General features: G+C 40.6%; 3 protein-coding genes across 4 annotated transcripts in view; 2 read left to right on the top strand and 1 right to left on the bottom strand.

The window, feature by feature from the left end:
- Window positions 1-219: 219 nt before the first annotated feature.
- rad9b (RAD9 checkpoint clamp component B) lies at window positions 220-13,158 on the top strand. Its single transcript, XM_058071249.1, has 12 exons — window positions 220-266; window positions 544-614; window positions 1,272-1,403; window positions 1,501-1,615; window positions 1,702-1,801; window positions 2,199-2,305; window positions 3,606-3,712; window positions 4,921-4,985; window positions 5,052-5,174; window positions 6,377-6,557; window positions 6,666-6,795; window positions 13,018-13,158. Exons 1-11 carry the CDS (start codon window positions 233-235, stop codon window positions 6,792-6,794), a joined length of 1,164 nt encoding a protein of 387 aa, XP_057927232.1. The 5' UTR covers window positions 220-232; the 3' UTR covers window position 6,795; window positions 13,018-13,158.
- Window positions 8,026-17,007, bottom strand: pptc7a (protein phosphatase targeting COQ7 a). The gene is made up of 6 exons (XM_058071252.1): window positions 16,502-17,007; window positions 15,394-15,573; window positions 12,933-13,131; window positions 11,471-11,594; window positions 11,273-11,402; window positions 8,026-10,126 (listed from the first exon to the last, which is right to left on the bottom strand). Exons 1-6 carry the CDS (start codon window positions 16,701-16,703, stop codon window positions 10,068-10,070), a joined length of 894 nt encoding a protein of 297 aa, XP_057927235.1. The 5' UTR covers window positions 16,704-17,007; the 3' UTR covers window positions 8,026-10,067.
- The window catches only part of cux2b (cut-like homeobox 2b), a 184,147-nt gene continuing 180,135 nt past the window's right edge, over window positions 13,184-17,195 (top strand). Inside the window, exons 1-2 of one of the 2 annotated variants that reach the window (XM_058071245.1) lie at window positions 13,184-13,746; window positions 13,961-14,011. The gene's annotated coding sequence lies outside the window, so the exon portion shown is untranslated. Of the gene's footprint in view, window positions 14,012-17,195 lie in introns of both variants that reach the window. The other variant, XM_058071246.1, reaches the window with a different exon arrangement.

The raw sequence follows: 17,195 nt of genomic DNA, 5'->3' as shown, positions 1-17,195 counted from the left end.
GGTGCGGATAAGTAAATGAATATTAATAATTAATTTACTTATTATCGAAGTAAATTAATCTTACATATACCCTTTATCTGCGCGCACGCTCACTGTCAAATGTTTAAGCATCGTTTCAAATGAATAAAAGTACCAAACCAGTCGCTTTCTATTACGTACTGTACAATTAAACATATGCCTGGCACGCGCACCTTGTTTAATGTGTCTCGTGCGGCCATTATCGTCGTTAAACATGAACTGTGTGTTCGACGGGAACAGTGTAAAAGGTAACAAAAAAAAACCCTAACAAAAAACAGCTAAACACTTGTATAAACATTTTTTTTCTCGTTTTTTTAAGGAGTTGTAGGTGTTCACTTGAAGTTGCTATTATTGTGTTAATGTTTTGCGAGTTTGAACGTTCTTCCACGAGAGCTAGCATACAAGCAAGGCCCTTTTGCTAAAGTGGAGCATTTGCTAATCTTCAAACAAAGCAGTATTTTACACACACTAAAATAACAGAATTATGCTCATTGTGCCTGTGGTGACTGCTAATGTATGTTACAGCTTTTGGAAAAGCCATTCAGGCACTTTCACGGATTGGAGATGCGTTGTGGATCGATCCCACGGTCAGAGGGGTGAGTACCAGAACCGGGTGCACTGTTGCCAACTTTTCAGTAAGAAAGGTAGCTATTAGCGGTTATCGATGTCGCTAAATGCCAATTATCCAAATGCCATCTAATTTGCATATAATAGAATAAGAATAACCTTTTAAAATGAACACATTATGCTGTGTGTAGGTTTTGACTCACAGTGACATGACATAACATGTTCCTGAATAGCACACTCTTGTGGTGAATATATGTAATAGCAACTGAGCTTCACAGATATCAGCAATACAGTAGAATTAGCAATTACATTTTTACATGTACCCGTAAGCTAATCCACTTTATTTTAGCAATAAAGATCACATAGAAATATGAATTCACAATCTTCTTCTATCCAAGTTTACTGAAGATTAAGAAACATTTGCATTTCAGATCTTGCTGTATAAAACAGTGCTAGCTCCAAAGCTGTGCACCACCAGCTGGTGACTGCCTTTGGGTGGGGCGGACCTGTGAACACAAAATGCAGAATAATACGTGCTTTCACTTTTGAGTCCCCGAATACCAGAAAACTCCCTGACGACACCAGAAAAAAAGAATATTGATCTTGTGCTCATATCAAATTGATACTGATCTTAGTACTTGGTATCGATTAGCACACTCCTAATTAAAAGTATTTTTATTTTAAAGCTGGCACTGAGATCGGTGAATGCAGCTCAGTCTGCATATGCCTGCTTCCTCTTCTCACCCATGTTCTTCCAGAAGTACAGCCTGGCATCACAGGAGGCCGGTGAACCTATTAAATGCAAACTGTCCATGAAGGTATCTCAGATACACTCATTTGTATTGTTGGATTCCAATTATCCTTCAGGACTAATACTGTTTTTTTTGGTGGGGGGGTCGTCAATTTGCTTTGGAGTCTTTGCTGCCACTCTTCCGTTGTTTGACTTCCATTGAGCGTAACGTGGAGCGATGCCAGATATCAGTCAACACTGCCAGTGACAGAGTACTGATCCAGTTTTTTTGCAAGCATGGTAGGAAATAAACTATGACTTATTATTGTAAGGTATAATTCCGACCATTATTCGTTGACTTGTTGCTATCTTTCTGTTTTCCCCAGGCATCACAAAAACCCACAACCTGCGTTACCAGGAGAGTGCGGCACTGCAGGCTGTGTTTTCGTCACAGCTCTGTCCCAATGTGATGAAGGCTCCAGCCAGGCAAGCACCTCCGTGTCATGTCATCTCCTATTCCTTGTTGATATTCCATGCAACTATTATTGTCTGTGAATATCCTCATTCATCCAAGTCATTGTATTCTCACTGAATCCATCGCACCTCTCAGGTGCATCCGAGAGGTTTTGATTAGAGTCGGACGCTTTAATGACGCTAACCAAGGTTACACCGTAAAATAAATATACACAAATCATAGAAGCACGCTTATTAACATACTGTTTACATATGCTTATCCATATTACATTGGATTGGATTTTTCAGTGGAGAAAATTCCAGACTCTTATGATCATCTAGCAGTAGATGGCAGCATTGAACTAAATCTCTGAAGCTTGTTAACTTGAATATGTTTCCTTTGTCATGTTTCTTTTCTTCTTCTGTGCAGACTTCTTGCAAACATGGTGATGCATTTCCCAGCATCTCAGGAGGAAGTCACTCTGTCCATAGCTCCTTTCCGAGTCAGTCTGATGAACTACCATGAAGACGCAAATGGTGAGCTCAAGTTACATTGTGGACCATCACAATGTACACATCACAATGTATTTTTTTTTATTTTTTTTAACCCTTTAAAGGGCACTCACTGAAATACTTAGAAATTTAAAAATTCAATCCTTCAGTGTTATTGGAGGCTATAAGAAGACATTTTTTCTCACTTCACTTTTTAAAAAAGTTTCCGGTTTTGGGTGCAAATCAAGATCAAAGAAGTTACCATATACAGTTCCTTGCCCATTTAAGGTATGGAAAAGGGACACGTCAAACTGCACAACAGAGGTACTGTAGTTAGAGTGACTGTGATCAACTTATCATGGTTAGTTTTTATGTTTGGGCCAAGAGTGTCGGGCCCCAAGCGTCAAGAAAATTGCAATTTCCGACTTCTGAATGAAGAAGCAAGTTTGATACTCTCTGACTCACTCCTGATTGATCACAGCCCATGATGTCACTTCCTCTGACATTGTCTGATCTTGGCTGATTGGCATGAGAAAGTGGCATGACTCTGTTGCCTTGCTGAGACATGGGGAAACCCTGTTTTTTTAAGTTACCATATATGGTTACTTGCTCTATAAAGGGTTAAACACAACGTCAACATTAATACAAACAATACACATTACTTGGCGCGGCACGGCGGTTGAGTGGCAGACCTCATAGCTAGGAGGACCAGGGTTCGATTCCACCCTCGGCCATCTCTGTGTGGAGTTTGCATGTTCTCCCCGTGCATGCGTGGGTTTTCTCCGGGTACTCTGGTTTCCTCCCACATTCCAAAAACATGCTAGGTTAATTGGCCACTCCAAATTGTCCATAGGTATGAATGTGAGTGTGAATGGTTGTTTGTCTATATGTGCCCTGTGATTGGCTGGCCACCAGTCCAGGGTGTACCCCGCCTCTCGCCCCAAGACAGCTGGGATAGGCTCCAACACCCCCCGCGACCCTTGTGAGGAAAAAGCGGTAGAAAATGAATGAATTTCATTCATTCCTTTCATTTGAGTTTTTGTGTCCATTTCACCCATTTTTCTCCACACATGTCTTCTCAATCTATGTGTTAATAGTATATTATATTCTATTGTATATTACTATATAATAGCAGTATAATACTCTATACAATAGTATATTGTGTATAGTGTTCATCACACAAAGCCAGTCCTCCAGTACCGGGGGTAAACTAAGTAAATGTATATATGCTAGCCAGCTATAAATGACCCCCGGAGAACACTTGGGGCCTCCCTAATGTAATGTGAATGATCAGACTACACAAACCGTGTACTAGTCGTCGTAATGTTGGCTGCTTCTGTCGCAGATCACATGAAGATGATTCACACCGAGATGGCCTTGCACTCAGACGAGTTTGACTATTTTCAGTCTGCAGGGGACTCTGCCATAACCTTTTGTCTGAAGGAGCTGAGGGTAACACTACACCCGTCACATGATGATGATAATGATGTAGAGCAGGGGTCTCAAACTCAATTTACCTGGGGGCCACTGGAGCTAGGGTCTGGGCGAGGCTGGGCCGCATCAAGTTTTCCAAAAAAAAACGCATTTATTAAAAACAGAAATATATACAAACTTTTTCAGTGCTTTGGTTCCGATTTTCTACAATAAAAGCTCTGATAAAACATTCCACTGTTCTCAAATATCTTAATTTTTATTTTTCTGCACAAAATAAGATGAAAAATAAATGAACAAATCAAGAATAAAGAAAATCAATCAATCAGTAATAAATAAATATAATAATAATAATAAAACAGCAAATAATAAAAACTTAAGAAACCACATATAGTTGGTGGGTAGACAAATTATTTTTTTCAGATTAAAATGAACAAAGCATTATTAGAGCCCTGTAGACATGACAAAACACGACTATAGTCACATTTATACTCTTTTTATTTACAACATATTGCGCAACTGCAGGGTCTTGAGACACATGCTAACTCGCAAACTACCACTTCCACACGGATAGGGAGGATAACTATTAACAGTTATTTAACCTTCAACATGAACATTAATCAAACGTAATAATTTTTTCTGGGTACATGATACCATACAGCATCGGGCCACATTTGGCCCGCGGGCCGCGTGTTTGAGACCCCTGATGTAGAGAATCTACCGGCTGTGACCGGCTCATTAATGTCTTTAGAGCTCATATTTCAGTTTCTCTAATCTGGACTGTGCTCCACTGTCTGTATTAAGTTCATGTGAGTCATTTTTAGACCACTATATTGTATTTATTCCCTTTTTCTTTCACCTCATATTTGATCCCACGTGCTGAAAGTATGTGAGAATGGACAAAAAGGGGAAAAATAGCCACAAATTCTGAATCAGAAATCATCAGGAATGTGTTTATTGATTCAAAATGAGCAACAATTGAACCCAGCTTTGAAAACACACAAGCACTTGGTTGGCCTCTTGGAAATTTGGATAAAGGGTTGCGGTGTTAGCCTTATTAGCCAGACTTGACCCGAACACACACTACTTCTTGTCCCTAATGTCTTGGAACGTCTCCGATGGCCTGCTGTGTGCTCGTTCATTAGACTCCGCTCGTCTGCGTTTCATCTTGCCTTGCTTTTTGTTAGTTAGAAAACTGAAAAATTTGTATTTTTGTGTATATTTTCAAGGGTTTGCTGTCCTTTGCCGAGTTACATTGTTTACCAGTTTCAATCCACTGCGGTGCTGCAGGAACGTGAGTCAATCTCCCTCGAAGTTCCAGTGACCTCAAGGGACCCACGGTCCCCGCTTTCATTTGCAGGCCCGCGTGCTTTTCTGTGGAGGACCTGGTCCTGGAAGCCACCGTCGTGTTGGCCACCCTCATCGAGTCTGACAGCAGAGGCCTGTCCCAAGCAATAAATACCCCAGACCCAATTTCACCCAGGTATGACACTCTACTGCAGCGATTGAGCTGCTCTAATTGAATCTTCCCACAGGGATCTACCTGAGCCTCTCTCCTGGATTACAGCCATGCCACATAGCTCTCATTGGCCCCTTTTAGACTCCTAAGTGGGTGTAGGGTTACAGCCAGCCTTGAGTCTGAGACAGGGATAAGTAGGGCACCTCAATGGACCAGTGGTGGTGCTTTTGTACATGCGACTGGCTGTGCACTCACGTCATCTCTAGTTAGGGCGGATGTTTCATTTTGGAGCATGTGTCTGTGCATATTTTCTATAAGTCTTCCTTAAGCTTGTGGGTGACATCCATTTGTTATATCAAGGGTGTCCAAGAAAAATAAATAGCAATTTAATGGGAATAAACTTTTAATATTATAAGAAAAAGTCATGTTATTTTTATTTTTGAAACATTAAAGAAAAAATAAGTTACTTCAAAAGTTGTAATTTTTGTAGAATCAGGTTGTGGTAAAGTGGAAACATAAGTCTTCCAAAAAAAAAAAAAACGCATTTATTAAAAACAGAAAAATTAATAAACTTTGCTTTGGTTTCGATTTTCTACAAGAAAAGCTCTGATAACACATTCCACTGTTCTCAAATATCTTACTTTTTATTTTTCTACACAAAATAAGATGAAAACTAAATAAACAAATCAAGAATAAAGAAAATCAATCAGTAACAAATAAATATAATAATAATAATAAAACGGCAAATAATAAAAACTTAAGAAACCACATATAGTTGGTGGGTAGACAAATTATTTTTTTTCAGATTAAAATGAACAAAGCATTATTAGAGCCCTGTAGACATGACAAAACACGACTATAGTCACATTTATACTCTTTTTATTTACAACATATTGCGCAACTGCAGGGTCTTGAGACACATGCTAACTCGCAAACTGGAGAGCTAGCGACCTAAACGGTAGCCTCCAAGTTATTTCCTTTAAACTTAAAAAAGCCAAAAACTTACCACTTCCACACGGATAGGGAGGATAACTATTAACAGTTATTCAACCTTTAACATGAACATTAATCAAACGTAATAATTTTTTCTGGGTACATGATACCATACAGCATCCATATCAAACTTGCGCGGGGCCGCACTAACATTAAACTTTCATATCAAGGCGGGGGCCTCAAACTAGTGGCATACTAGTACTTTGTGATGGCGTTTGCGTTTGTCTTGACAGGTGTGCAGATGCTGCTGCGGTCTCATGCGAGGCCGCCACACCTCAACCTCTCGTCCATCATGATGGGATGGAGATGGTGGCATCCAGCCAGGGCAGCCCCTTCGACCTGTCGGCCACACACCATCACAGCCTCCTTAGACTCGATGAGACCTGGGACACGACCAGCCCAGCTTCCTCCATGGTAGTCAACCATTTCTGCCAGCAAGCAAATAAGGAAAACACTTTTGTTGTGCGCATCATCCACTACTACAGTAATATTGTCTTATTGTATCACACTTTCATATTATAGATCTGCTCCCTGCTGTTCCGGGCTTTGTCTGCAGAGCAAGGTGAGAGTCCTGCTGCCGCGCTTTGTGTTCTGGCTCACCACAGCGACATGGAGGAGGATGAAGACTCTGGAAGAGAAGCTTCTGTCTAAGGTCAAAACTCTGACACAATCCCACAGCACTGAAAACTCCATGTTAAACTATTTCAATGTATTTATATTTAATTCCAATTTCAAGCTCTTAATATTAAATGGTTTGTGTTCACTTTCAAATTGAAATTAACTTTGCATAGGTCATTAGTGGTTAGCGCGCAGGCTACACAGCTAGGAGACCAGGGTTCAATTCCACCCTCGGCCATCTCTGTGTGGAGTTTGCATGTTCTCCCCGTGCAGGCGTGGGTTTTCTCTGGGTACTCCGGTTTCCTCCCACATCCCAAAAACATGCTAGGTTAATTGGCCACTCCAAATTGTCCATAGGTATGAATGTAAGTGTGAATGGTTGTTTGTCTATATGTGCCCTGTGATTGGCTGGCCACTAGTCCAGGGTGTACCCCGCCTCTTGCCCAAAGACAGCTGGGATAGGCTCCAGCACCCCCACGACCCTTGTGAGGATAAGCGGTAGAAAATGAATTAATGAATGAATTAATATTTATAGAGCTTTCTAGACATGGAATAACACCCCTACAGTCATCTTTCCATTCATATTACCCATTATAGTTGACTCTGTTGCTGTTGCCGTTTTGCCAGGTCTCACAGCTAGGAGACCCGGGTTCAATTCCCCGCTCGGGCATCTGTGTGTGGAGGTTACATGTTCTCCCCATGCAATGCGTGGGTTTTCTCCGGGTACTCCGGTTTCCTCCCACATTCCAAAAACATGCTAGGTTAATTGCCGACTCCAAATTGTGCATAGGTATGAACGTGAGTGTGAATGGTTGTTTGTCTATATGTGCCCTGTGATTGGCTGGCCACCAGTACAGGGTGTACCTGGGATAGGCTCCAGCATACCAGATCCTAGTGAGTGATAAGCGGTGTAGAAAATGGATGTATGGAGGCCATTACAGAACTTCAGATGCAATTTCTATGCAGATGCTGGGATACTGTAGACATGTATTGAACAACTGGGAATTATGGTTATGGAAAAGTAGTTAGCATGCAAGCATTGAGTAATACTAAATACCAAAAGTAAATACAGTACAATAATTTTTTTTTCGCTGAACACAGACTGCTTTTACCACAGAACACACATCTCACTTAACGTACGTCGACAATAATTTTGAACTAAAATGTACAGCATACAGTAGATAATTTCTTAATGAAGGGAAATGTATTGTCAGAAATACAGCATCAAGCACGCACTTGAATCACGCCACACATTACAAGAGAATAATAAATACTATCATCTTTATTTAAATAATGTACAGCAGATCTGCATTGACCCGTACACCCTAAAATATACAGACATACTCTGCTTTGTCTAAAGGAGTAAGATGAAGTGTCTTCCGGGCATCATCAGGTGTGTCAGGAAGCTGCAAGCCCACAGTAGCCATTACCACTTAAGTGACTACATTGCTTTGTATTATTAAGGCTACTCCACACAGCCCTCAGTGCTTGAATTCATCGTTTCCCCAAAAGTTTGTCTCCCTATTTTTTATGACATTGAAAAAAAAAACAAAAAAAAAAACAGTCCTTTAGTGCAATTTTGTAAACAGCAACGTTTTTTTTTTACGTCTGGGATGGCTTTATTATTTACTATTCCTCAGCTTCTGTCTGACTTGACAAAATATCATTTCAGGAGAAAATACATACTTATAGGTAAAAAGTGACTTAAGACAGTGGGGCTTTTAAACTCACGACTCCTTTGTGCTCAGTACCTGGCACACAGTGTGGGTTTTAAGGAATTCTTTTCGCCAGTATCAACACACATGATACAAGGCACATCATAACCACATTACACAAAAAAATAATTTACTAAGACATATCTCTAACTGACTGCTGACTACGTATGCAAATATGTAACATAGAAAGGATCAAAAAAGGGAAATGCTGATTGTTTACATGTTTCTCAAAGTGTCCCCTCGGTACAGAAATCCACTCAATCACATGACCAACTCCCACTGTGTTGACTTCATTCAACAATTGTGCGTTTCAGGCTGTTAAGACCATTAGAAGCTCATGTGGGATGAGCCTTTTTACCGTCACAGCCTTCTCATCTAAAACAATACACATTATGGACAATACAAAGCATGGACGAGCACTAGTACAGTAGATCCCCACATATTTACTATTCAAAACCCTGCCATTTTGTGGTTATAATCTCCATTATTAGGTTGTTTATTGGTTAAAAAGCTTCAGTTGCAACCAAAAATAACATGTGGAACACACAATGTAGATGTACCACACAGGCTACGCCAATTTATAACCTGCAAGGTATGCTGGGTAACGTCCGATTGGATGTCACATTGTGATTCACATGCTACAGCTCGTCAGCTGGAATAACATCCAGCTTACTTGCGACCCTTGTGGGCACAAGCTGTATAGAACATGGATGGATAGATAATACTTTTTATGGGTGGCCCAATTACTAATTTGTTTTTTGTTGTTTTTTTTGTTGCCATACACTGATACTGGAGCATAACCCGCGCAAAAAGTGGGGACCTACTGTACTGTACACTATTGCACAGTCTCCCCATACACACACACATACATACATACACACAATCAAAGACTGGAGCAGCAGCAGTGAGATTAAAGGGGTGTAATATCTTGTCTCAGCCTCAGTGTGCAATATTTGAATGGAACATGTATGGAAAAGGCAGCTGCTTCTTCATGTAACCTTATTGTTTTAACATCAGTGAGGAAACAGAACATCCCGAAACAGCAGTCACATCCACTGATAAAACATCTGCTCCCTGCACCCACATACAAAGGTTGCCAATAACCACTGTATAAAAAAAAAAAAAAAAAAAAAAGGAACCACATTTATGCACCGCGAAAGGCGCCACTTCCTACGCAACCTCCCTTCTCAACATGACTGAAGTGCATCATTCCCTTCTGGCAGGCCAGCATCTGGCTTATTTGACCTCCAAAAAGTCAAACAACTTGTGTTTGCAGTCTGAGTGTAAACATCCTCAGAGTCTGCCCAACCACTCCCAAGATGATTCATCATGGCCCCAGCATGTTGCACAGACGCCAACAATGCTGCTTTCCCCGTAAGTTTTTAGGGCCCACTGTTATAATTCCACATCTCTCCTTTCCTCAATGTTTTTTCTTTTTTGTGGAGAGGCGGGTGATGGTTAGGGGCAGAGTAGAGCTGCGGCATGCTGGAGGGAGGAAAAAAATGTCTGAGATCTTCAGTCCTTCATCCAATTAATCAGGACTCCAATCAGTCGATCCCCTGCAGAGACAGGTCACAGCTCCATGCGGCCCTTAGTCGGTGTATTCTGCTACTATGGAGAGCAGCACTGTGATGTCATCTGGCTTCCCTCCTGGATACACAATAGTACAATATGGCATCAAGGCAATGGCACAGCAGAACCCGTTTATGTCTGGCAACACAACAATCAAAGCTAAAAAATAGCCATCTTGCACAGTAGTTGATGATCAAGTTAACAATGCTACAAAACACATTGACATAAACCGACCCCTTTAGGTCTCATATATCAAAATTTATCAAAAATTTACATTTGCCTATCAAAAGTTGCATTCTGCAATAAGAGAACATTTCTGGAAAAATGAGGGAAATTCTGATCGTCCCTAACAATTTCCCCCAGCACCCCGTCTGCCTACTGTGGGGCATCTTTGTTATTTTATCCCAGTACTTTTACTTTGAAGGCCTTTGAATCCCTTGCACAATAAATACATGTCATCTAATTCAGGGGTCTCAAACACGCGGACACTAGTTTGAGGCCCCCGCCTTGATATTAAAGTTTAATGTTAGTGCGGCCCGCACAAGTTTGATACGGATGCTGTATGGTATCATGTACCCAGAAAAAATTATTACGTTTGATTAATGTTCATGTTAAAGGTTAAATAACTGTTAATAGTTATCCTCCCTATCCGTGTGGAAGTGGTAAGTTTTTGGCTATTCAAGTTTAAAGGAAATAACTTGAAGGCTACCGTTTAGGTCGCTAGCTCTCTAGTTTGCGAGTTAGCATGTGTCTCAAGACCCTGCAGTTGCGCAATATGTTGTAAATAAAAAAAAAGTATAAATGTGACTATAGTCGTGTAATGTCATGTCTACAGGGCTCTAATAATGCTTTGTTCATTTTAATCTGAAAAAAATAATTTGTCTACCCACCAACTATATGTGGTTTCTTAAGTTTTTATTATTTTATAAATGCGTTTGTTTTTTGTTTTTTTTGGAAAACCTGATGCGGCCCAGTCTCACCCAGACCCGAGCTCCAGTGGCCCCCAAGTAAATTGAGTTTGAGACCCCTGATCTAATTAATACGGTCCTCTCTCAATTAATGACAGCTTGCTATCTTGCACAAAATAATCAGAATTGCTGAAAATAAGACTGGAAGTAACCCATAAAGTGGAACTGCAGTAATACTAGTAATGGAACAAGCAATGTACCAGTGTGAGTACGCCCAAAGGAGTCCTTATTTCCAAATTTAGCTTTGGACACTCACCTCGAACATTCAGTCCGTTGTCACAGGCAAATTGTGCAAAAGGTGACATGTAGTTGGGGTCATAGGCCAGGTCGTGGGCCTGCTCCGCAATACTTCGAGCGGTTTGCTGGATGCTCTCATAGTTTGCGTTCTAGGGAGGGAAAAAAGGTGAAACATTCTCTCGCCACCATTACGGCACTGTGAACTCACGTGGCGTACCTTGAGTTTCTTGAGCTCCTGCAGGATCATGTAGTCCGGCATGTTGTCAAACAGACCATCGGTGGCGGTGAGGATGATGTCACCCAATTGGACGTCAAAGGAAGAGCTGTCAGCGGCGTCTGGGCTGCATACAAACAAAAGGCTAAGTCAGGAAAGAAATAGCATGCAACTGGACTGGTCAAGGATTTCATTCTGGTTTAAAACTTTTCTAAAACCTCACCCTAAAAATACAAAATGGGGTGACAATATGTATGCGCCAAAGCAAATCATTATAAGAAATAATTACTACATGCAAAAAATAATAACCCATCATCTCCTGTTACTTTGTCAGCCTAATATGGTGCACAACTGGGTTTTAGACGTGCCCCATCAACCCACGCAGAATCTGACCCCCTAAGTAGGAAAGCTTGGCGAGTTCCCAAAGCCTGATTTGCAATCTTCTGGCATATAAATTGTTGCTGCTTTGGCACACACTATATGCCAATCAAATACACAAGCATGTGAAACATGACAGCCTGTTCCTGTGCACTCAGACTTGGTAATGGTAATGGTTTTATTTCATTTGAACATGCATCAGATTACAATTGAATGCATCCCATAATCAGTTCACAGTTCCACATGTCCAAAAGGAGTAGGAAGAAGCAAAGCTTATTAAATCCTACCCCTCCATTTGGTACTTTTACAATCAGCGACTGTTACATTTGTTCACTTCCTGCTTTCCTAATTTAATTTTTTTTTTTTTTTACTTTATTTTACTTTTATTTAATTTTTTGTCACGTACCGAAGTAGGAGGTGATATGAGCATCCAATGCCATAATGGGTACCATAGTAAGTGTCAATATAGTGATATATATAGCACATCATGACTGGTTCAAGACTCTTCATCCTTGTATTTAGCAAACATCAACTTGTATTGTATTGTATTGCTTGTATTGTTTCTTGAATTGGCTCATCGTTGTGCATTGTTTGATTTCCTTACTCAATCCATTCCATAGTTTGATTCCACACACTGAAATGCTATGGCTAGCATAACGTAGTCCTAGCATAGAAGTGTTTCAAATGTACTTCTTCCCTGAGATCATATTTCTCCTCTCTTGTAGAGAAGTACTGGATGACATTTTTAGCTAATTGGTTATTTTTAGCCTTATGCATTATTTTAGCTGTTTGAACTATGAACTATATCAGCAAGTTGAAGTATTTGTGATTTTTAGAAATAAGGAGTTAGTATGGCGGCATTATGAATTATCCTTACTAGCCTTTTTTTGCAGTACATTTAGCAAGTGAAGATAGCTTTTATAGTTATTAGCCCATATTTCTACACAATAAGTAAGATATGGTTTGACTTTGACAAAAACTGCACCGTGCAAGGAACAAATCTATTTTACATAAAAACAGTGAAATGCATTATATTCCCCAGATCTGCTTCTCGCCACCAGTAAGGGATTGAGCACAAGGTTCTCACCTGTCGCTGAGGACGGCCCCCTCAGCCTCAGGAGGAGCGATGGATAGTTGGAATGGTGTGTTGAAGTAATGCTGTTGCTCATCAGAACGGTGAACCACTTCCCCCCCACGAACCACAAGGAAGCCAGAGTCCCCTAAGTTGGCCGTATGCAGCTGGTGATTCTGGCGGTCCAACACCACAATGCAGGCTGTGCTGCTGCCTGGAAAACACACATGCGACATAAAAGGTATGATTCCCAGGGGTGTTAAACTCCATGCTCCATGTTCTCTTTCCTTTCAGGGTGTGTTCACACTTGATATATTTGGTTCAAACTATTTTTCTGTTTTTAATAAATGCGTTTTTTTGGGTTTTTTTTTTTTGAAAACCTGATGTGGCCCAGCCTTGCCCAGACCCTAGCTCCAGTGGCCCCCAGGTAAATTGAGTTTGAGACCCCTGACCTATATGCTGTCCTTGATCCCATTGTAAGAATGCCACTTATATAGGACAATACAAACTAATCACACCGGGGAGCCAAATCCAAAGATTTTCTACAGCGTTTGTGAAGCTACACATTAATGACCCGCTATTAACATGTCACAATGGTTTGTGTGTTCCTACTGTAACCCATGTCATGCAACGACCCTAATGAGGAGCAGTCATATGACTTGGTCAGCTGACGTGAGGTCCCTCTCCTGATTCGCTGTCGGTGCTGGAAGGAAGCGCTAAAGGGCCAGCAGGTGCAGGCAATCAGCGGCTCCTTCTGTGGGTGGTCAACAAGCGGCATGCTGACAACCATTTTTTTTTTTAAATCAAACCTAAAGAAAACAACTTTGCGGTAAGCTTTTCCCTTTCACCGGCCACGTTTGAGTCCGCTACATGTGTATTTATATATGTCTTAACTGCTAAACGCATTGCTAGCCAGTAAAGTGGGATGAATGCCACTTATTAATGCCAATTATTATAATTGACTATGGCCAAAAAATGTAATTTTTTGGAATGTTTACCGGTACATTTTGTACATTTTGACTGACATGTTGATGCCTGTTTAGGTCAAGTTTTTCGACGGCTTTGGATCTACACCAAGAAGTGGCAGTGAACAGGTAGGACTGTCTTTCCTTTTGACTCTGTGGATAGTGGACTAAAGGATCGAGGACCATTCCTCCAGAGTGGAGTTCCTCAATCCACCGTTATACCCAGCTACTTGACAAAGATTGCTGTGATCCTTACCCCCCCATTCACAATATATAATTTCACTGAAAAACATTCATTCACACCAGTTCAGACTCTTAAGAACTATTCTGCATTTAGTCAGATAGCCCTAAAATAACCCCGCGCTACATTTAATCATACAAATCAGCAAAAATGCATTTAACTATGCTTTTGAGCTGAACAGAATGACTACAAAGTACGTGTTGTAAAGAGACAATAAGATTAGATGATGTGAAATGACAGCACATGGATCCTTGTGCTAATTATGCTAAGAATTCTGGTTTATAAATATAGATGAATGGAGCTGAAACATACAATGGTTTGTTCTATCACCACCCATCATCAGTCCAAGATGGAACGATACTGAAAATGAGATGCTGTACAATATATGAACTGTTAAGATTCATGAGCTGCCAGTGCAGACAAAAGTCTGCAGCCACACCCTTCTGGTGATTCATCCAATATAATCTTGTTTTCAAAAACGCACTTTTTTTTTTTTTTATCCAACCAAAATTATATCAGACCACAACACGGTCACTCTATGCTGAAGCACAAATCAGTGTCAGGAACCAGTACGGAAAGTGATAATGGATATCAACTGCTGGGACGTGAGATACGGCAGGTTGGTTCACACTTTGGTGATCAAATTTCTTAATGGCGGTCCAAATGTTTTTGCGTTGTTGTACGTTTGGCACTTCCTCATAAAAAACACAATATAATGGGACTATCTGTGAATGTAGCTTGTTGTTACACTCTGTACAAGAGATGGCATCATAACACTGCATCTGCCTGAGAATAAGAAGATGTAGCAGGTGGGATCAGTGTCACCAACTTTGACTTAGTAAGAACAAAAACCACTCCATACACTCTATTCTCTGGTTTTACCATATCTAACTAACTTATTGTGTGGAGATATGGGGAAATAACTATAACTAAGATAGTTAGGATAATCCATAATGCTGCTTATAGAGAACATACAAACCATTTATTCCAAAAATATTATATTATTAAAATTGGCTGATCTGGTAAAACTGTATGTCTAATATCCGAAATATTGTCTGTACTCAACATCAAACTGTGTAACCAAACATTAAAATGTTTTTTATCAACTATTAACCATTCAACACTAATTATTTTTGCTACTATTTACTATGATTCATCAGACAACAGTACCTGCAATTCATTTGGTGGGAAAAACTAAAAAGATTAGCCTTTTTTTATTTTTATTTTTTTTGCTGGACCCTACAAAGTGACTTGGTATGACTCCACTCACCCAGCAGCGGCACTTTGTTCTGCAGCAGCTCGTAATAGCTGGTTGTGAGGACTCCTACTGGGTTGCTGGGAACAAAGCGTCCCTCCTTCACCAGGCGCTCGCATGTCTTCATCAGAGTCCCCGAAAATTGCGACGGATCCACGCCGTAGTCTCGCCAACCTCCTACTCCGTCTGCCACGCCTAAAATCAAGACACGTACATTTGTTTGTACACCTTATGAGAGATTAATAACATTATACAGAACTCAACATTTCTTAGAAGGGTGAGGATCTTCAGTTCGGTCAGTTACGGTAACCCCCGACCTTAATGAAACATGGGGGTTCTACCATGTTGCAATGCAATGATGCAATAATAATCTCTTTTGGCTACTAAATGTGAATGCCAGCATGCTGTTTTTAGAATGGTGACACATGTCAACCTGCATTTAATTAATTTAAATTTTAAAGTAATCGCACTGTACTTGTTAAGGACATTCCCAGAAAGGGGTGATGTAGTAGTAGTAGTAGTAGTAAAGACAGTCTTGTCCTATGACCATATATGGTCATCTAATGTCTTTGCCAGGAACTTGCTTCCTGCTTTATAACAAGTCAAGCCTCCAAAAATAACATGAATTGGTGAAAAATGTCCTTATGAAAATAAGCTTGTTTTTAGGAGAAGTTGCATGCAGGCATTAAATAACATGTAGCATGTATTGCTACACATGATCTCAGAAGTGAAAAGACGATTTTAAAACAATATGGATTCCTGTTGCATTGGGGTTTGTAGTGTTTTGTTTTGGTTAGCACATTAAAGTCGGTCATTTGAACACCTATTGACAGGTTTTTTTTTTTATAGTTTTTTTGTCATATTTGATATCTAAATTATTAGCCCTTTGGACACCACTGCCAGACAAAGCTGGTTTTCCCCCCAATTATAGTAAGGGTGACAACAAATGGGCAAAGACGACTAATACTCGGATATGCACTACTTCTGTTAGAGCCGTAAATCTGTTAACAGGGAACACGTAAGCCTTGGAGTTGGTCTGTGCTCTGTAATATATAATTGAGAGACTGGTGTTTTGTTAAATGACCAAAAATGCAAACAATCGAGTCACGTTTCAAACACTTACCTAAAACATCGGCAGATTTGTGCCTGGCAATGAAGCATGCGTCGTCCCCATAACACATTCCTTTCTTCAGGATGCCTTTACGGAAATCCTTCCCGAAGCCGCAGCTTGCCGTCACCAGGCTGTAGTCGCGGCTATCCGTCTGAGAGAGTCCGCCGATGACAGCTCTGGCAACGAGTCTACCGTAAGACAGCACGGACAACATCCCCTACAAAGAAGCTCCCTCCTCGGAAGGCGACCAAGCTAGCAGCCGCCGTGCTAGCTTAGCTTCGACGTTAGCTTCGCTATGTTTACTTGCTATAGATGTCTTATGCCGATAGTAATAATTTTTAAAAAGAAGTCTTTTTTTGAGCGTTGCTCGAATAAGTAAAATCAGAAGAAAATGTTGTTCAGTCTACTCCAAAAGGCTCTTAAGTGCTGGCACTTGGTGCCCGCAGCCATGCTAGCTGTGCCTTTGAGACGTAGTGTACACAGCTGCTCTCGCGCACAGATCAGCAAGCGCGGTCTTGTGACTTCTTTGACGTCATTCAGCCTTACGCAACCTTCCATTCCATATAAGGCAATGGTGTCCAAAATGCGGTACGTGGGCCAAAACACTTTAATTGACCATAAAAAATAAAGTCCTTAATTGGATATATAACAAATCAACTAACATGGATGTTTTGTTCAGTTAGCTTTGCAAACATTGACCTATATT

Source organism: Doryrhamphus excisus, chromosome 4 (genome assembly GCF_030265055.1).
Source record: "Doryrhamphus excisus isolate RoL2022-K1 chromosome 4, RoL_Dexc_1.0, whole genome shotgun sequence".
Classification (NCBI taxonomy): Eukaryota; Metazoa; Chordata; class Actinopteri; order Syngnathiformes; family Syngnathidae; genus Doryrhamphus; species Doryrhamphus excisus.
The sequence above is the reverse complement of the archived record's forward strand: the minus strand, read 5'-3'. Positions and strand labels throughout refer to the sequence as shown.

What these genes read in the sequence shown, in the direction of transcription:
- rad9b (XM_058071249.1), top strand. Translation starts at nt 233, where the DNA reads ATGAACTGTGTGTTCGACGGGAACAGTGTAAAAG. An exon ending in AATGCAAACTGTCCATGAAG is followed by an intron (nt 1,404 to 1,500) that starts GTATCTCAGATA and finishes TTTGCTTTGGAG; the next exon opens with TCTTTGCTGCCACTCTTCCG. An exon ending in CACTGCGGTGCTGCAGGAAC is followed by an intron (nt 4,986 to 5,051) that starts GTGAGTCAATCT and finishes TTTCATTTGCAG; the next exon opens with GCCCGCGTGCTTTTCTGTGG.
- pptc7a (XM_058071252.1), bottom strand. Translation starts at nt 16,703, where the DNA reads ATGTTGTCCGTGCTGTCTTACGGTAGACTCGTTGCCAGAGCTGTCATC. An exon ending in GAACAAAGTGCCGCTGCTGG is followed by an intron (nt 13,132 to 15,393) that starts GTGAGTGGAGTC and finishes TGTGTTTTCCAG; the next exon opens with GCAGCAGCACAGCCTGCATT. An exon ending in CAACGGACTGAATGTTCGAG is followed by an intron (nt 10,127 to 11,272) that starts GTGAGTGTCCAA and finishes TTGTGTATCCAG; the next exon opens with GAGGGAAGCCAGATGACATC.